Source organism: Eschrichtius robustus, chromosome 6, assembly GCF_028021215.1.
Source record: "Eschrichtius robustus isolate mEscRob2 chromosome 6, mEscRob2.pri, whole genome shotgun sequence".
NCBI classification, from domain to species: Eukaryota; Metazoa; Chordata; class Mammalia; order Artiodactyla; family Eschrichtiidae; genus Eschrichtius; species Eschrichtius robustus.
In genome coordinates, this window is record NC_090829.1 from 15,705,669 (window position 1) to 15,727,544 (window position 21,876).

Here is a 21,876-nt window from a genome sequence, read left to right on the forward strand (position 1 = left end):
AGAAAGGAAGAGAGGAAAAGGAGAGAGAAAGGAAGAAGAGGGGAGAGAAGGGAAGAGAGAGAAGTAAACAGAATAAGGAAAGAGGGAGAGAAAAAGAGGTAAAGAGAGAAAGGGAATAATCCTTAATGTTAATTGGATTATAGCTTTAACCTCCTCCAGTTTTCCTCTAAACAACAATAAAAAGACTGAACTAGTATCTATTATGAAGAAAAAAAATTTCATACTGTCCAGCAAATTAGTTCAAAGAGACTGACAAGCTTACATTTTCAGCAGCACTTACCACATTTGTCTGATCTTAGAGTTGAAGTTGGTTAAAATTAATGATACCAAAAAACAAAATAAACGAACAAGTAAACAAACAAAACACACAGACGGAAACAAGTAAGCAAGGATGGATATAAACAAGACATGAACTATAAAGAAGGTTAAAAAGTTAGATTGAGCTGAGAATTGTGAAAAATCTTCAAAGGTACAAAATGTATTCCTGTTCCCAAGCCACCCACAATTCCCTCATGAGCAGAGGCCACTGCTGTCCAGGGCTTGTGCTCATTCTCTTTCCCATCTGCATAGTATTCCATGCATACAGCAGAAGGTATTTAACCAGTGCTCAACTGATGAATATTTAGATTAACAATCTTTTGCCAGTATAACGATGTAGTGAATAACCTTGTACACACACATTTTGCACACACAAGAGTAAAGGGAACCATTTAAGCAAAATGTGCGCACCAACACTGACATTCTCATGAGCAAAGCATTAGTGTTTCCCAACATGCTTGACAGCACAGCGGGTAATCAGATTTTTCTTTTTTGCCAATCTGATAGGTTAAAAAATATATCTGCATGCTTTAATTTTCCATCCTCTTATACTGAATGAGATTAAACATCTTCATGCATGTATAATATTTCTATTCAATTTTTTGTGACAGATATCTCTTCCTATCCTTTGCTTATTTTCCCATTAGGTTATTAGTCTTTTTAAAATATCCACTTGCCTAAATATATCTGTATATATTTTTATGCACATATATACCCACTGTGATATGCACATATTTGTTCCCAATTTGTCATTTGTCAAATTTTTGCCATGGAGAAATTTTTTTAAAACAAATACTTTTATTGCATATTTATAAGATCTGCATAGTTGAATGTAGAGAATTTTTTAATGCTGTCAAATTCATATGAATCTTTTATTTCTTTTGATATTATGTTATAGTTAGAAAGACCTTCCTCACAACGGAATTATTTAAAAACAAACTCACTCTCTCATGGCCTGTTCTAGTATTTTTATGCCTTCCTTTCTTGTACTTAAGTATCGGATCCTCTGAAATTCATTCTGATGTAAGGTTTGAGGTTTTATCCTAACTGTTCTCTCAGATGGCTACCCAGTTGTCTGATTTGAATGTCCCCTTAATCATATAATGCATTCTTCTATCTATGGGGTGTAATCTTCTGCATTGATTTGATTATTCATGTAACAATAACACACTGCTTCAATTACTGAAGCTTTATGTTTTAATAATTTAGTAGGGCTAGAGCCTTCCCTTAATTATTCTTTTCAGAATTTTTATACTATTTCTGCTTACATTTTAAATAGGATCTATATTATCTTTTTAGATCTTTAGGATGTTTAATCTTTTTTTTGAGAACATGGTAAGGCTTTCTATTTGCAAGTTTTTGTTTTTTGTGTTTTTTAAATTTCTCTGCAGCATTTAAAAGAATTCTTCATATACAAAAGAAATCAGAGCTCCCACACCATGTCTACCTGCCTTCTGCACCTATGCCATGAGCACTGCTTTCCTTCTGGTACTTTCCCCCACTTAAACATTAGATCCCAACCCCTCTCACTAATTCTCCCCTCTCATCTGCACCATCAACTGGATCTCTACTGATCCATCACATTGGCATACAGTTATTTCTTCCATTTTAAAAACAAAACAACCTTCTTTTGATCATACTTTGCCCTACAGCTAGCACCCCATTTCTTGATTCCCCTTTACAGTAAGACTCCTCAAAGGCATAGTTTATAGTCAATGTCCCAAACTCTTCCCACATTCCTGCAGGAACCCACTTGCTTCCACCTCCACAACGTCATAATAACCGTTATTGTTAAGATCACCAGTGTCCACAATGCCAAATCCCGTGGTCAACTTTCTATTCTCACCTTTGTTGATCTTTCAGCAGCATCTGATACAGTGAACCACTCCTTCCTCAATACTTTCTTACTTGGCCTCTAAGACAATCTCTAGGCTTTCTCTTCCCTAACTGGTGGCTCCTCTCAGTCTCCTTTGCTGTTTCCTTCTCTAAATGTGAGCCCCTATGGGTGTTCCTTAGACCTTTTCTCTTTTCTTCTTCTGCTCTCTTGGCATCTCTTCTCATATGGCTTTAAATATTACCTACAAACTCGGATCTCCAAATTTCTTTCTCTAGCCCAGACCACTCACCATTCCTCAAACTTCAGGCTTTATGTGTAACTGCCTATTTGACAAAAGTACTTGGATGTCTAACAGGCATCTCAAACTTTATGTGTCCAAAACACGAGCTCTTGATCTTTAGGCTCCAATCCCAAAGCGTTCTATTCAACTCAGTTGATTGGCAGCTCCATTTTTCTAATCTCAGACCAAAATTCAGAGAAGCCAAATTCTAAACATTTAAAAACTCACCATGTATTAGGGAAAATTGATTGAGAATGATCAATATCTAGACATATCCTTGTAAAACTATTAGACTTTAAAAATAAAAGAAAAATCCACATGGCTTTCAGGCAAAAAAGAAATAATTTACAAAGACAACATAATTAGATTGGCATTACAATTTTCAAAAACAACATACATAAAAGCAAGGTAGCAGTGGACCAGCATTTTCAGGAAACTCAAGGGGAAAAAAAAAAAAAGCAAACCAAGAATAGTACATCTGAACAATCTGTTGAAGAATCAAGGCCTTAGTAAAAGTTTTAAAGGTGCAGAACTTCATTCCTACCAAAAGAGGACAGGGAAGCTTCACAAAGGACAGACAGTGAGCATTTCATATATTTAAATGCAGAGTTAAGATTAAAACAAGGGTGAGGTCCACGGGTTGAAGAATATATAAACATTTTATTTTCTGACAAAGTAGACAAATGTAACTAAAAATAGTGGAAGAGAGAAAAGGTGGAAACAGAATAAGAGCACTGACTGCAATAGAAGCAGTAAGCAGGGGATCTAGACATAATTTAAAACTGACATATAAAAGGTTAAGAAGAAGGGGGATTAAGAACACTATAAGAAACCATGAGAATAAAACAAACAAACTCTTTCCTAAATACCAAAAAGAAAAAAAAAATGCAAAGAGGACACAATAACTGAAGAAACATATAATAAACATATATAAAACATAATCACAAAGCAATTACAATATATGACAGAAATGAGACAAAATACAATATAAGTCATATTAAATGTGAATGGGCTTAACCTGCCTAACTGAAAGATTTTCAAAGTGGCTCAAAAAGCAAACCCAACTCTATGCTGTATACAGGAGACCCACTTAAAACACAGCAATCCAAGAAGGCTAAAAATGAAGGAATGCACAGATTTATAAGGGAAATGAAAAGAGTAAGAGAGAAGCGATTGAAATCCTGATACCAAAGTACACTTCAAGCCAAAAGCATTAAATGAGACAAAGGACACATTCCTACTTACATAACAGTTATGAATATCTATGCACTAAGTAATACAGCAATGATCTATTCAAAACAAAAACCACATCAGATGCAGGGAGAAATAAAAAACACACCAATATTAGGAAACCTGAAAATACCGCTTAGTATAAGAGGAGTTAAATGAACAAAAAATAGGAAAGGATATAAAAGATCTAAACAATATAATCAACATGTCAGACTTTTATCTATAGAGAGAAAACCCTGATAAAGAATATATCTTCGGGGCTTCCCTGGTGGCGCAGTGGTTGAGAATCTGTCTGCTAATGCAGGGGACACGGGTTCGCGCCCTGGTCTGCGAAGATCCCACATGCCGCGGACCAACTAGGCCCGTGAGCCACAACTACTGAGCCTGCGCGTCTGGAGCCTGTGCTCCGCAACAAGAGAGGCCACAATCGTGAGAGGCCCGCGCACCGCGATGAAGAGTGGCCCCCGCTTGCCGCAACTACAGAAAGCCCTAGCACAGAAACGAAGACCCAACATAGCAATCAATCAATCAATCAATCAATAAATCTTTAAAAAAAAAAAAAAAAAAAGAATATATCTTCTTATCAAAGAATCTTCTCAAAAATCAAAGAATGTTCTCAAAAACTGCTCATATATCAGGGTACAAAGAAAAGATCAGTAAGTTCTGTGAAGTAGAAATATTACAAACAAAAGTCTGATCACAATGCAATAAAACTAGAAATTAAAAATGAAACAAACAAAATCCTTCCATCTGGAAATTAATGGAAACTCTACGTATCTGAGTAAAAGGTTATGTGAGTATTCCTTATACTATTTTTATTTTGCAACTTCTTGTAAGTTAGGAATTATTTCCAAGTATAATATTAAAAAAAAAAACTTATAATACTTCTTTGGCAAGGATGGGGAAACTGGGTGCTCAATACACTATTGGTGGGAGTATAAACTGGTACAACCATTTGGACAGCCTGTCAGTCTCTACTGAAGGTGAAAGATGACCCAGCAATTTCACTTCTAGGTATATACCAAAAAGCAAAGCATGTATACATATTCCAAGAGACATGCACAAGAATGTTCACAGTAGTGCTATTTGTGAGAGCAAAAAACTAGTAACCACCTAAATGCCCATCAACAGTAGACTGAATATGTAAGTTGTGATATATCCATACACTGGATTATTATACAGTAATAAAATCAATGAATTATAGTTAGAGGTAGCAACATGGACAAATCTTCTAAACAAAGGTTGAACAAAAATAGACAGACTCATAATACATGTTATGATTCCACCTATTTAAAAGTGAAAAACAATCATAACAAAGCTAGTGTTAGACGTCAGGAGTATTACCTTTGGGGAGGAAGGAGGAAGAAGTGATGGGAAGGGGGGACTTGAGGAAGATTCTATACCATTGGCAATGATCTCTTTCTGAATATGTATTGTGTCTTCCCAACTGTTAACACTAATGTTTCATTTACCAGCACATCTGTTGTACTTTTCTGGATGTGTGTCAATTAAAAATTAAGTTAAATAAGGGGTGCTTTTTATTGTAAGGCCTAACGTATGTTCAATTTTGTGATCCATATGGAATCATGCGCCCTTCTGTTTTCAGAGAAAAAATTCAAAATACTATATTACATCAATTTGAAGAACCACTTATTATAAGATGAAGAACTATTTTATATATCACAAAAGACAGAAGAGAGAGAGACACTGCTAAATACACTATGACTAAACAATGAAACCTTTAAATGTGTTTTGTACCTTCACTGAGACTATTTCAGAACCATCAGCTTTTCATTGCAAGGTAGAAGAATGGTCTCAATGACTAGAAATACTTCTACTATCTTCTTGTCTCCTAATATTACTTCACTTACTATTCAAAGAGTCTATGAGCTTTGAGACCTTGGAAATCATCTAGATATGCTCCATGATTTTACAGACGGGGATAATGAAACCCAAAGAGGTTGACTCGCCTTAAAAGGCTGCAAGAGGAAAAGGAGAGGCCTGACTCTAGATCTTGCAGTTCCCAAACCAGTGGTTTTCCTCTACTTCTTAAGGCACAAGGAACAGTGTTAATCACAGCACAAAATGTTACTTCAGAAGAAATTTGATCAAAGATTTAGCTTGGAGAAAACTGTCCCGGGTATCAATTTACATTTATTTTCTGAAGATGAACAATCTGTAAACTTTAAGTCTGCTCCAAAACATACTAGTAAAAATTATTAAACTCTATGAGTAAAACCTCAATAGATAAACCATACAATAATTTTGCAAAGTCATGGATAAAAAAAACATGGTTTGAACAGCCATTTGAAAGGCCACAAACTACTAAAGGAATAGTGAAGAAATTATCTTTGGGGAATGAAAGGAAACCATTTGAGAAGCTTGAATTAGCCCTTGATTTGTGAATGAATTTTTCAGAAAGGGAGCCATACTCCAGTGCTCAGAAGATCAAAGAAAGATGCACACTTAACTCATCTTTTTAAGGGAAATGATTGAAAAGTAAAGTGATAACAAACATTTTCAGAAAGAGCACCAGGTGTACTCCTAGAATCAAAACATAAGTAGCAATGTGTTTATGTTATTTTACAGTTTATGAAATTATTTCATCACATAATTTCACTTAATCCTTATGATAAACCTGTAAGTTTTCAGAGTAAGTGATACTATGCTCTTTGTACAAAAGGAACTAATGCTCAGATATGTTAAATGATCTGTGAGTCATACAGTTCATGACAGATATAGGACTTGAATCCAGATGTCCTGATTTCACACTATATATCTCTAGCTGTTACCTCAACCCTGGATATATGTAGGGACTCAATACTATGCATCTATTTGCCAACATTTCTGGAAGTTACTACTACAAACTTCAGAGGTGATGGAGAACTTGGTGCTTTACTTTATAAGCTATAGAACTGTTTATCTCCAGGACCATTTTCTATAAGCCTTACCTTCACATCAAAGGAAGGCTTGAAGAGTTTGTCCTTGGACAGAAACTTTGATGGTGTATCCAGGCGTAATGAGGGCTCCTTCTGAAGTGGTTGTCCTGCTGCAGGGGAGACCGAAGCCTGTCCGGAGTGCTGTGAGATCACCGCATGGAAAGCTTTACTCTGAAAGCGGTTCATATCTAAAGGTGTAACGGCTGTTTTTCTGTGAGTTTCCAGGTCTGTGACAGGATGCTCTGGAGTATCTGGATTTAGATTCACCCCGTTTGTTGTTTCAGTTTCCAAACTTTGTTCTAGAGATTTAAAATGAAAAGAAACAAATGTGAGCCACTAATGTCTTTTTGTGTCTAAAGAGGCACACAAGAAGTGATGTTTTTACATCTTATTGTGAGTTTTCATGTGAATTCTCAAGTATACTTCAAACCACAAAGTTATATACCTACTTTCAAAGAAACAAAGCAGACAATATATTAAAATATGTGTTGAGTTAGACAAGTACATCAACTGAAACAAATAATTAATGAAATTAGATTTCCTGTTTCATCTTGTTGTAACTTGAAATATTCTCAATAAACCTCATAATTTGCCCAAAATTATATAAATAATGTCATCTTAGTCAATGGCAGAGTAAAAAAGAAAATCCCAATTACATGTACTCAGAGTTAACAACTACGGTCAAGTTTTCGGAAAGTGCTTAATGAAGTTTTGATATTACTTTGCCTGCATTGTAAAATTTCCAGGTTGTCTAGATAAAAGTAGTAAGTAATAGCTTTGAGAAGCTTCCCTGAAGTTTGCCCAGGGATGCCATCATCATCTTACAAGAGAGGCTACTGTGTCCTCCCACCCTGCCTCCTACCTTTTTTCAACATTTAACAAATACACTTATTAGACGGCTGCTCCGTGCCAGGCCTAATCTAGACAATGAAAATATATAATGCACAAGACACACGTACTCCTTGCCTTTTCAGAGCTTATGGTTTAGCGGGGTAACATGAAAGTAAACTAGAACGGTAACACTGGGATGAGAGCTACAAAAGGCCAGGGTGTTATGGCAAGACAAAGGCCATACTTGGTGAGTCAAGGAAGGCTTTCCAGGGAAAGTGACATCCAAGTTGAGAAATGAAAGATAAGGAGGAACAGGCAAGCATGAAGCAGGCAAGAGATAACATGCAAGAGATAACATGCAAAAGCCCAAAGATGAGGAATAGAGAGCACTTTACTCATAAGATGTGTCAGTGTGAGCCACTGAAGGAACAGTAAATGGGATCTAAGCTCATTAGACTTCAAACACTGAGACCCTAGAATGCTCCTATATTGTTCTGTACCCTCTAGCTTTCAGATAGTGCCTACACTTGATAGTACAGATACAAATTAAACATTTGTGCTATGAACGCATATTTATTTTGCCCACACCCCCAATAATGAGTGCCCAAGAGTTGCTCACGTGAAAGGGAGAAATTTTAATGACCTGTCCTAAAAATAAGTTTTAGCACATTCATATCCCAGAAACCATCAAATTGTAAAAAAATATATATAAAAGGACAAAATAAAAGTATTAACCTTCTTTAGGTGAATTTTTGATCAGAAAATGGCTTTCATTTGCTCTCTTTCCCAATCTAGCAGTCTCCAACAGCCAAGCTATAGTGACCGCTGGTAAATTCCACTTCTTGGCAGCTTCATATTTAGAACCACCTGGTTCTTTCAATACAAGATGTGTACTGGCAAACATGCCTTTCTTTGCATTGGATTTCCGAACAAAGAATTCTTGAACACTGAAAGTTACATTTAAAGAAAAGCAAATGTCATATGCACAATCAGCCAGCAAAGTAAGAATGAAGTTTCTAATACAATGGTTTTGTTAGAGTTCTGAATACAAGAAAATACTCACAGATTAAAAGTTGGTTCTATTTCTTAAATTAAGCTAATCCCCTTACAAGTGCTTACTCTAGAATGAAAATATATTGCTACAATTAAACTTTTTTATAAAAACATAAGCAAATTAAACTAGACTTACAAGAAATAACCAGAAAAACCATCTATTTAATTAGTCATCACCCATCCACCTTGTCTTTCCTCCCAAAAGGAGGCAGCATGGAACAACTAGGGGAGCAAAGGAAGAGTATGAATAACACATTATATCTTTTAGCCCACTACAACTTCTCCAAGTATTTTCACATATCTCATTCGATCCTCTCAATATTTGTGAAACACCAATATTTTACAAATTATTGTAAAAATACGACCTGGGAAAAGATGCAGAGAAATTAAACGCCTTCCTCATGATCACAGAACATTAAAGAGAATATGGGGGCAAAAACAGAATATGAGATATAAACAGAATTGTCTTTTCTTTTAGGACTTCTGGGTTTTAGGTCTAGATTCCCACTTTTAAGATTTTTTTAATATCCCACATTTTTCCTAGTACTTTCATGGATTCATTTTTCACATTTAACCCACTGATCAATTAATTTGGTACTTATTTTGGGATGAGATGTTGCTGCAACTTTACTGAATCGTATTTATTAAATAAACCATCTCTTCCTCAATAAGTTGAAATATCACTTTTATCATATACCAAATTCCTGTTTGTGTTTAGGTCTATTTCTAGACTTTCTGCCTGTTCACTGAACTTTCTGCTACTTACAGACGCACTATTTTATCTAGTGAGGTTTACAAAATATATTTAAATAACTATTCTATTTCAGAATTTTTATGACTTTCCTGCTTGCCAATATTTTTTTTGAATTTAAGAATTAGTTTGCTATTGCCCTCTCTAAAAAATTTCTTTACAATGTTTAGGCTTCCTGTCCAAGAACAGATACATCTTTCATACTGTTCAAGTCATATTTATTTCCCTCAGTAGCATTTTACAAGTTTCTGTAGCTCTTCCAAGTTTCACTTTAAATTTTTTGTAAAAATTGAAGTATAGTTGACATACAACATTATATTAGTTTCAGGTGTACTACGTAGTGACTCAACATTTAAATGCATTACAAATGATCAACACCAAAAGTCTAGTAGCCATCTGTCAACATACAAAGCTAGAACAGTATTACTTTTTTCCTTATGCTGAATATTACATCCCCGTGACTTTTTAATTTTATAACTGGAATTTTGTACCTCTTAATCCCCTTCACCTATTTTGCCCAACCTTCCGTTCCCTTCCCCTCTGGTGACTACTAATTTGTTCTTTATATCTGTGAGTCTATTTTGGTTTTATTTTGTTTGTTCATTTGTTTTGTTTTTTTAGATCCCACATCATGTTGCTAGGTGTTTTATCTCTTACTACAGATTTAGTAAGAGACCTTTGTTTTCATTAGCTCTTCTAACTGGTTGTACATATGAAGGTCAGTGACTTCTGTATATTCATATTCTACATAACCACTTTGCTGAATTTTTCTGTGAGCACCGCTTTAGTCTGTTGCCATATTTTGTTATTGTTATTTGCTACAATTTCAGTTTTTTCCAAAATCTTACTGTTTAGTATAATCCAAGTACAGAACACAGCAAAAAAGGAAATACACAATTTAATGAATTATCATGAGATGAAAACCCTTATATCCACCACCCACGTCAGAAGACAGAATCTTACCAGTCACTCCAGAACCTCTCCAACGTGCCTCTTCTCAGTTACTAACCCCCTTCCCTCCCTTGCTAACAGTAGCCACTATTTGGATATTTATGATTATCACTTCCTTACTTTTCTTTAGTTTTATCACATAGTGCATCCTTAAACACTACATTTAATTTTTTATGTCTTTTAGCTTGCAGGTTCCCTCTTCTTTCCTTGCCCCCTTGCTGAAGACACTATAATGTAGAGTTATCTCAGAGTCTGGATTTTGCTGACTGGATTGCTGTGCTGTAGTAGAACATGTTATTCTCCTGTATTTCCTATAATTCAGTAGTTGAATCTAGGTTTTATTAGATTGAGGTTTCATTATTTTGCTAAGACTACTTCAAGGTGGTGATGTATTCTTCACAAGGAAGCATATAATGTCTGGTGTTCTCTTTAGTATGTGATTAACTGTTGATTTTCAATGCCTAGATTCTTTCATTTATTAGTCACATTTAAGAATCACAATCTTATCGTTCCTTTTTCACTTATTTGTTGGAATACTTCTATAAAGGGAAACTGTCTTATCCATTATTATGGTACTCTGATACAGACTGTATAGGAAAAGCAGGATAAATACTTGATCCTTTCTCTTTATTTACCAGCTTTCAAAATAATGAGTTGGTTTCCTAGCATCCTTCAAACATGACCAATTAGCTTAGTTTGTTTGGTGCCATTATGAAGTTATGATTTAAACATTATTTAAATGTGTCTGGATCCACTGCCATTATTATCTCTAGTGACACATAACTTTTCCTGTCTTTGGCCAGTGGAGGTCCTTTTGACACAACCCTTCCTACTAGTCTTCAATAATATATCAATACTTGCTCTCTGTTCTGACAAAATGTTCCAGACTCACTGGTATCTTTTCTGCCCCAGACCTAGAACCAATCATTTCTTTAAGCTTTAGTTTCTTTTAGTGGGAAGTGGTATTTTAAGGTCACAATGTGGGCACTGGTGTTGCTTGTTACTATCAGGTTGATAATGATTTCTAGGCTTAAAAGTGGTTTTGAATTCCTCTTTGAACCAAGAGTTACTAAAAAGTTCTAAAATGTCCAGTTGATAAAGTCTTTTCATTTTCTATTTCTACTACTCATTTCTAGTTTTTTGGTTTTTTTTTTTTTGCACTGTGATTACAGAATATGGTCTCCACTCTTTCTACTTCAGGGAACTTACTGAGGTTTTCTTTGTGGCCAATTTCTATACAGGCAATGTTTATGAGTGTTCCACAGGTGCCTGAAATGGTATGGTCACTGTTTTAGGGTGGATAGCTAACTATGCTGTTTAAATCTGTATCCTTATAGTTTTCCATTTGACCTGTCATGAGGTAAAAGGTGGGAATTAAAGTCTCCTACAATTAACGTTTCTGCTGATTCCTCATTGAATTTCCTGCTGTTTTTGTTCTATGAATGGTAGTCATGCTCTATTTGGTATATACATATTTTTTACCTTCAGTGGGAATAGCACTCTTTATTTACAGTGCTCTTCTTTTTCCTGTTTAATGCCTTTTGATTTGAATCCAAACTTGTCTGACGTTAAAACTGCAACACTCTCCTTTCTTTTGATGTATCTTTGCCCATCTTTTGTCTCTTCCCGAATGTTCCGAATCATTTCGGTTTAGATGTGTCTCTTGTTTAAAAGCATTTTAAGTGCTGCTTCATGATATAATCTAAAAGAACTTTTCCTTTAATGTAAAGTTTAGTTCATTTATATTTATTTATATAATGAGTTTTCTACTTCCTTTTTAAACAGCCACCATTAAAGTTCACTTACAGGTTGGGCTAATTTGGATTTTGGAACTTTAAAATTCATTTTCTTTCTCCCAAAGTATTCATTATTCCTGCTTAACATTTGCACTGCAGAAAAACAATGAATGTACACTGAAAAAGAATAAATCATCCATATGGCACATGGAAGGGAATAAATAATGCTTAGACAAGCAACACTCAATAACGACCCATGTATCAGCTTTAAATATTCCCTTTCCTGGTAGGTAAGCATTAATACCTGGAGTCTTAACATTTGCCAGGCATCCGTCTAACAGCATTCTCCCTCTCCCACTTTGAGCCATCACATAGATATGCAACACATTCCTCATAAATATTATAAAGACACCCAGTGAAATCCTAATTTGAATGCTCTTCTATAAGTCAAAACAAATAAAAAGTACACCAAGACAGCAGGTACACTAAAAATACTACATACCTTGCTCCAAGGCGATTTGCTAAGAATGTCAATGAATCTTTTTCAGCTCCTGCACACTGGCTGAATGAAAGAACACAATCCTCTAAAGGAGTCATTCCTGCCATTACTGGGACTGGTGTGAAGAGAGGATTTGACTTTGGATCAATTAAAGTCTGATAGTCTATACAAGTTACCTTTTAAAAACAAGAGAAACAATAACATCAACCTGAAATAAGCGACTAGTGGTTAACACTGGTTCAGTTACAGTAAACGTAATTTTGGTTTAGATGAAAAGCAATTTTACTTTCATATAAATGTGTATATATGCTCATTCTCAACACATTTAAAATTATAACATTAAAGAAATACATACACATCAATCCATTATATAGGATGTTAAAATCAGTCAGATTTATCATCGAATTTATTGAATTTTGCTTAAAATTTAATTTCTTCCGAAGTATTATCATTTTTTCTCTTTGAAAGTTGAAAAAAAAATCAATGATGAAATTATTAGTGATAAGCCAACAAGATGGAATAATACAAAAGTGTATGTCATGTTTTGGTAGTAAGAAAACTAGGAAAATTGAAATAGTATAATAGTATGAGATGACCTGGAGTAACTTCCTAAGAAGGAACACTGCTAGTGTGGCCCCTCTATTCTACCAGGATTAGGACCAAGAAGCTTGCATAGTTTATTATTTACAATTTCCTTTGCTAAAAGCAAAATCCAGACAGTGCTCAAACCCAAATACCAATTTACTGAAACTGAACTGCCTAAGAAATAAACGTGTACTCTTAGTTTCAGACATCCTTCAATACTACATTTCAACTGCTACAGTGTTTTCTTACCAGCCACGTATTTGTAACAACTTCTCCCACAGTTGCCTGTACTTCACACCCCAGCAGAGGAACCACAGCATAATCAGCAACAACTCTGCTCTGAAGTGACACAATTTTTCCAGCATTTTCTCTTATGATAGTTGCAATATTAAATTCATTTTCATTACTAAAACCTAAAACAAGAAAACTCCTTTGGCTAAATAAACCTTCTTCAGTAATTGTAGAAGCATCAGGGAGGCAATGACTGACGGAAGACTGGTTTTCTTCTTGCAGAGAAATATGAGTAGAAACAACAGGGGGCTCCACATGAGCAGAATCATTAAAGGGCCCAACTTCAGACTTCGCAACTTCAACTGGAACAGAAAAAGAAATGTTTTCTAACAGGTAGTTTATTTTATAAAGTTTATTTCCTAGTAAGGATATTACGGTAACATGGAACCTGAGAACTGTGCCTACACATATAAAACTAAGGCTTTATAAGTACACAATGAAGAAAGAATATGAACCATCCCATTCTTTGGGTTCCCAGGAGTGTTATCAGTATTACTATCCTAGAACAATAGCAATCATGTTACTATTCTAAGTATTGCTAGTGTACTAGAAAACTCTAATTAGTTGAAAATTATGAAGCTCCAGTAACTCCATGGGCCTGTTTGAGTTCCGAAACTAGTTCAGATAATTCATAACAGAATTAAGAAAATATCATTAAGGAAAAAATGGAAGCAACAGGCCTAAGTGGTCAAGGCCATAACATGGAAATAACTGAATAAATGCAATAATAAGAGAATTATGGTTACTTCTCTTTCAAAAATTTCTAAAAAGTTTCATAATGAAATTGGAGCTATTTAGCTTCTATATCGATTCTTAAGACAACAACTGATCAAGGACCCAACAGTCTCAACTATTTCATTTCAGGATAAAGTTGGCTAATAAATGGGTAGTAGAAGAACAAAGCATAGCTATTTTAAAATATAAATGTCAATAATGAAAATGCAGCTGCTGCCAGTGTCCTAGTCCTCATGGTGAGACATAGCTACTCCCTGCCTCTGCAGGAGACCTTCCAACACTAGCAGGGTGTTATACACTGGAAAAGTCCTGGTTTAAAAATAAAGGGATTAGGAGAGGGCAGACAGCAGAAGCAAGAAGAACTACAGTTCTGCAGCCTGTGGAACTAAAACCACTTTCACAGAAAGACAGACAAGATGAAAAGGCAGAGGGCTATGTACCAGATGAAGGAACAAGATAAAACCCCAGAAAAACAACTATATGAAGTGGAGATAGGCAACCTTCCAGAAAAAGAATTCAGAATAATGATAGTGAAGATGACCCAGGACCTCGGAAAAAGAATGGAGGCAAAGATCGAGAAGATGCAAGAAATGTTTAAAAAAGACCTAGGAGAATTAAAGAACAAACAAACAGAGATGAACAATACAATAACTGAAATGAAAAATACAATAGAAGGAATCAATAGCAGAATAACTGAGGCAGAAGAACAGATAAGTGACCTGGAAGACAGAATGGTGGAATTCACTGCTATGGAACAGAATAAAGAAAAAAGAATGAAAAGAAATGAAGACAGACTAAGAGACCTCTGGGACAACATTAAATGCAACAACATTCACATTATAGGGGTCCCAGAAGGAGAAGAGAGAGAGAAAGGACCCGAGAAAATATTTGAAGAGATTATAGTCAAAAACTTCCCTAACATGGGAAAGGAAATAGCCACCCAAGTCCAGGAAGCACAGAGAGTCCCATACAGGATAAACCCAAGGAGAAACACGCTGAGACACACAGTAATCAAATTGGCAAAAATTAAAGACAAAGAAAAATTATTGAAAGCAACAAGGGAAAAACGACAAATAACATACAAGGGAACTCCCATAAGGTTAACAGCTGATTTCTCAGCAGAAACTCTAAAAGCCAGAAGGGAGTGGCATGATATATTTAAAGTGATGAAAGGGAAGAACTTAAAACGAAGATTACTCTACCCAGCAAGGATCTCATTCAGATTCGATGGAGAAATCAAAAGCTTTACAGACAAGCAAAAGCAAAGAGAATTCAGCGCCACCAAACCAGCTCTACAACAAATGCTAAAGGAACTTCTCTAAGTGGGAAACACAAGAGAAGAAAAGGACCTACAAAAACAAACCCAAAACAATTAAGAAAATGGTCATAGGAACATACATATCGATAATTACCTTAAACGTGAATGGATTAAATGCCCCAACCATAAGACACAGGCTTGATGAATGGATGCAAAAACAAGACCCATATATATGCTGTCTACAAGAGACCCACTTCAGACCTAGGGACACATACAGACTGGAAGTGAAGGGATGGAAAATGATATTCCATGCAAATGGAAATCAAAAGAAAGCTGGAGTAGCAATACTCATATCCGATAAAATAGACTTTAAAACAAAAACTGTTACAAGAGACAAGGAAGCACACTACATAATGATCAAGGAATCAATCCAAGAAGAAGATATAACAATTATAAATATATATGCACCCAACATAGGAGCACCTCAATACGTAAGGCAACTGCTAACAGCTATAAAAGAGGAAACCGACAGTAACACAATAATAGTGGGGGGACTTCCCTGGTGGTGCAGTGGTTAAGAATCTGCCTGCCAATGCAGGGAACACGGGTTTCAGCCCTGGTCCAGGAAGATCCCACATGCAGCGGAGCAACTAAGCCCGCGCGCCACAACTACTGAGCCGGCTCTCTAGAGCCCGCGAGCCACAACTACTGAGCCCACGTGCCACAAGTACTGAAGCCCGCACGCCTAGAGCCCATGCTCTACAACAAGAGAAGCCACCGCAATGAGAAGCCCACGCACCGCAACGAAGAGTAGCCCGCTCCCCGCAACTAGAGAAAGCCTGCGCACAGCAACGAAGACCCAATGCAGCCAACAATAAATAAATAAATTAATAAAAACAGTAACAGTGGGGGACTTTAACACCTCACTTACACCAATGGACAGATCATCCAAACAGAAAATTAATAAGGAAACACAAGCTTTAAATGACACAGTATACCAGATAGATTTAACTGATATTTATAGGACATTCCATCCAAAAACAGCAGATTACACTTTCTTCTCAAGAGCGCACAGAAGATTCTCCATATTGGATCACACCTTGGGTCAAAAATCAAGCCTCAGTAAATTTAAGAAAACTGAAATCGCATCAAACATCTTTTCCAACCACAACACTATGAGATTAGAAATCAATTATAGGGAAAAAAATCGTAAAAACCACAAACACATGGAGGCTAAACAATACGCTACTAAATGACCAAGAGGTCACTGAAGAAATCAAAGAGGACATCAAAAAATACCTAGAGACAAATGACAATGAAAACACGATGATCCAAAACCTATGGGATGCAGCAAAAGCAGTTCTAAGAGGGAAGTTTATAGCTATACAATCCTACCTCAAGAAACAAGAAAAATCTCAAATAAACAATCTAACCTTACACCTAAAGGAACTAAGAAAGAAGAACAAACAAAACCCAAAGTTAGCAGAAGGAAAGAAATCATAAAGATCAAAGCAGAAATAAATGAAATAGAAACAAAGAAAACAATAGCAAAGATCAATAAAACTAAAAGCTGGTTCTTTGAGAAGATAAACAAAATTGATAAACCATTAGCCAGGCTCATCAAGAAAAAGAGGGAGAGGACTCAAATCAATAAAGTTAGAAATGAAAAAGGAGAAGTTACAACAGACACTGCAGAAATACAAAGCACCCTAAGAGATGATTACAAGCAACTCTATGCCAATAAAATGGACAACCTGGAAAAAATGGACAAATTCTTAGAAAGGTATAACCTTCCAAGACTGAACCAGGAAGAAATAGAAAATATAAACAGACCAATCACAAGTAATGAAATTGAAACTTTGGCTTAAAATATTCCAACAAACAAAAGTCCAGGACCAGATGGCTTCACAGGTGAATTCTATCAAACATTTAGAGAAGAGCTAACACCCATCCTTCTCAAACTCTTCCAAAAAATTGCAGAGGAAGGAACACTTCCAAACTCATTGTATGAAGCCACCATCACCCTGATACCAAAACCAGACAAAGATACTACAAAAAAAGAAAATTACAGACCAATATCACTGATGAATATAGATGCAAAAATCCTCAACAAAATACTAGCAAACAATCCAACAACACATTAAAAGGATCATACACCATGATCAAGTGGGATTTATCCCAGGGATGCAAGGATTCTTCAATATATGCAAATCAATCAATGTGATACACCACATTAACAAATTGAAGAAGAAAAACCATGTGATCATCTCAATAGATGCAGAAAAAGCTTTTGACAAAATTCAACACCCATTTATGGTAAAAACTCTCCAGAAAGTGGGCATAGAGGGAACCTACCTCAACATAACAAAGACCATATACAACAAACCCACAGCAAACATTATTCTCAATGGTGAAAAACTGAAACCATTTCCTCTAAGAACAGGAACAAGACAAGGATGTCCACTCTCACCACTATTATTCAACATAGTTTTGGAAGTCCTAGCCACGGCAATCAGAGAAGAAAAAGAAATAAAATACAAATTGGAAAAGAAGAAGTAAAACTGTCACTGTTTGCAGATGACATGATACTATACATAGAGAATCCTAAAGATGCCACCAGAAAACTACTAGAGCTAATCAATGAATTTGGTAAAGTTGCAGGATACAAAATTAATGTACAGAAATCTCTTGCATTCCTATACACTAATGATGAAAAATCTGAAAGAGAAAATAAGGAAACACTCCTATTTACCACTGCAACAAAAAGAATAAAATAGCTAGGAATAAACCTACCTAGGGAGACAAAAGACCTGTATGCAGAAAACTATAAGACACTGATGAAAGAAATTAAAGATGAAACAAACAGATGGAGAGATATACCACATTTTTGGATTGGAAGAATCAACATTGTGAAAATGACTATACTACCCAAAGCAATCTACAGATTCAATGCAATCCCTATCAAATTACCAATGGCATTTTTTACAGAACTAGAACAAAAAATCTTAAAATTTGTATGGAGACACAAAACACCCCGAATAGCCAAAGTGCTCTTGAGGGAAAAAAACGGAGCTGGAGGAATCAGGCTCTCTGACTTCAGACTACACTACAAAGCTATGGTAATTAAGACAATATGGTACTGGCACAAAAACAGAAACATAGATCAATGGAACAAGATAGAAAGCCCAGAGATAAACCCACGCACCTATGGTCAACTAATCTATGACAAAGGAGGCAAAGATATACAATGGAGAAAAGACAGTCTCTTCAGTAAGTGGTGCTGGGAAAACTGGACAGCTACATGTAAAAGAATGAAATTAGAATACTCCCTAACACTACACAAAAATAAACTCAAAATGGATTCGAGACCTAAATGTACGTCCGGACACTATAAAACTCTTAGAGGAAAACATAGGAAGAACATTCTTTGACATAAATCACAGCAAGATCTTTTTTGATCCACCTCCTAGAGTAATGGAAATAAAAACAAAAATAAACAAATGGGACCTAATGAAACTTCAAAGCTTTTGCACAGCAAAGGAAACCACAAACAAGACAAAAAGACAACCCTCAGAATGGGAGAAAATATTTGCAAACGAATCAACGGACAAAGGATTAATTTCCAAAATATATAAACAGCTCATTCAGCTCAATATTAAATAAACAAACAATGCAATCCAAAAATGGGCAGAAGATCTAAATAGACATTTCTCCAAAGAAGACATACAGATGGCCAAGAAGCACATGAAAAGATGCTCAACATCACTAATTATTAGAGAAATGCAAATCAAAACTACAATGAGGTAACACCTCACACCAGTTAGAATGGGCATCATCAGAAAATCTACAAACAACAAATGCTGGAGAGGGTGTGGAGAAAAGGGAACCCTCTTGCACTGTTGGTGGGAATGTAAATTGGTACAGCCACTGCGGAGAACAGTATGGAGGTTCCTTAAAAAACTAAAAATAGAATTACCATATGACCCAGCAATTCCACTACTGGGCATACACCCAGAGAAAACCATAATTCAAAAAGACACATGCACCCCAATGTTCACTGCAGCACTATTTACAATAGCCAGGTCATGGAAGCAACCTAAATGCCCATCGACAGACGAATGGATAAAGAAGTTGTGGTACATATATATAATGGAATATTACTCAGCCATAAAAAGGAACGAAATTGAGTCATTTGTTGAGATGTGGATGGATCTAGAGACTGTCATACAGAGTAAAGTAAGTCAGAAAGAGAAAAACAAATATCTTATATTAACGCATGTATGTGGAACCTAGAAAAATGGTACAGAAGAACCGGGTTGCAGGGCAGAAGTTGAGACACAGATGTAGAGAACAAACGTATGGACACCAAGGGGGGAAAACTGCCGTGGGGTGGGGATGGTGGTGTGCTGAATTGGGCGATTGGGATTGACATGTATACAGTGATGTGTATAAAATTGATGACTGATTAAAAAAAAAAAAGTGGTGCTGGGAAAACTGGACAGCTACATGTAAAAGAATGAAATTAGAACACTCTCTAACACCATACACAAAAATAAACTCAAAATGGATTCGAGACCTAAATGTAAGACCAGACACTATAAAACTCTTAGAGGAAAACATAGGAAGAACATTCTTTGACATAAATCACAGCAAGATCTTTTTTGATCCATCTCCTAGAGTAATGGAAATAAAAACAAAAATAAACAAATGGGACCTAATGAAACTTAAGTTTTTGCACAGCAAAGGAAACTACAAACAAGACGAAAAGACAACCCTCAGAATGGGAGAAAATATTTGCAAATGAATCAATGGACAAAGGATTAATCTCCAAAATATATAAACAGCTCATATAGCTCAATATTAAAAAAAAAAAAAACCCAATCCAAAAATGGGCAGAAGACCTAAATAGACATTTCTCCAAAGAAGACATACAGACGGCCAAGAAGCACATGAAAAGCTGCTCAACATCACTAATTATTAGAGAAATGCAAATCAAAACAATGAGGTATCACACCTCACACCAGTTAGAATGGGCATCATCAAAAAATCTTCAAACAACAAATGCTGGAGAGGGTGTGGAGAAAAGGGAACCCTCTTGCACTGTTGGTGGGAATGTAAATTGGTACAGCCACTATGGAGAACAGTATGGAGGTTCCTTAAAAAACTAAAAATAGAATTATCATATGACCCAGCAATCCCACTACTGGGCATACACCCAGAGAAAACCATAATTCAAAAAGACACATGCACCCCAGTGTTCACTGCAGCACTATTTACAATAGCCAGGACATGGAAGCAACCTAAATGCCCAGTGACAGATGAATGGATAAAGAAGATGTGGTACATATATACAATGAAATATTACTCAGCCATAAGAAGGAACGAAATTGGGTCGTTTGTAGAGATGTGGATGGATCTAGAGACTGTCATACGGAGTGAAGTAAGTCAGAAAGAGAAAAACAAATATCGTATATTAACGCATATATGTGGAATCTAGAAAAATGGTACAGATGAACCGGTTTGCAGGGCAGAAAATGAGACACAGATGCAGTGAACAAACGTATGGACACCAAGGGGGGAAAGTGGCGGGGGGTGGTGGTGTGATGAATTGGGAGATTGGGATTGACATGTATACACTAATATGTATAAAATGGATAACTAATAAGAACCTGCTGTATAATAAAATAAATAAAATTAAATTTAAAAAAAAAATAAAGAGATTAGGAGCAGTTGCTCTACTGACTTGCTGTTTAAAAAAAAAAAGAAAATGCAGTTCCTAATATGTAATAAATATTATGAAATCAATGCTAAAAGTTTAAGGGGTAAAAACTTAGTATGTTTTTGAAAACTCTAGTGGTGCTGTGTTGAAGAGTAATGCCTTACAGCAGAGATAGGCAAACTACAGCCTAAGGGCCAAAGTGGGCCCATGGCCTGTGTATTAATGGTTTTTACATTTTTAAATGGTTGCAAAAACAGAACAAAACAAAATAGAATGTGTGACAGAGAGAGAATGTGGCTGGCAAAGCCCAGAATATTTACTGTCTGGCCTTTTACAAAAACAGTTTGCCAAGCCCTGCTTCATGGGATTCCAACAAGCCTGGAAGCTATTCAAGGATTCTTAACATTTATTTACATAGGCACTGTGCCTAAGTGCTTTACATGCATGTAATTAATGGTCATGATACTATTAGGCTCGTTCTATTGCTGTATCTATACCCTTTCTTCAAGAAGAATACCAGGCTTAAAGAGGTTATGTAACTTACCTAAAGTCATACAGTTATTAGGTGGCAGAAATGAGATATAAACCGAAGTCTGTCTGACTCCAGGGTCCATAACATTATGTTATAATGCCATCTTCTTATTTCTATTTCATCTCCAATAGACATGACCGTTTTCACTTTTAAACTAATTACTGTTTATATATACTTTAATTCCTACTTAATACAAGTATTTAAATTGCTCTTACTGACAACTCTGAAGAAGCAGTTTTGTCTAGAGCATTACTGATCAGTAGGTCAGGAGACTCTATGACCCTCAGTTTCATATTATAAGGAATAAGGGATAACAGTATATTTATAATTT

At 35.8% G+C, this 21,876-nt stretch overlaps 1 protein-coding gene across 2 annotated transcripts in view; it reads right to left on the bottom strand.

The window, feature by feature from the left end:
• Positions 1-21,876, bottom strand: part of TOPBP1 (DNA topoisomerase II binding protein 1) — a 70,799-nt gene that overhangs the window by 26,373 nt on the left and 22,550 nt on the right. For both annotated transcript variants that reach the window (XM_068545934.1, XM_068545933.1), the window contains exons 11-14: positions 13,260-13,603; positions 12,429-12,601; positions 8,171-8,382; positions 6,617-6,903 (exon numbers count right to left, since the gene is read on the bottom strand). In XM_068545934.1, the coding sequence (XP_068402035.1) occupies positions 6,617-6,903; positions 8,171-8,382; positions 12,429-12,601; positions 13,260-13,603 (1,016 nt within the window). The remainder of the gene's footprint in view (positions 1-6,616; positions 6,904-8,170; positions 8,383-12,428; positions 12,602-13,259; positions 13,604-21,876) is intronic.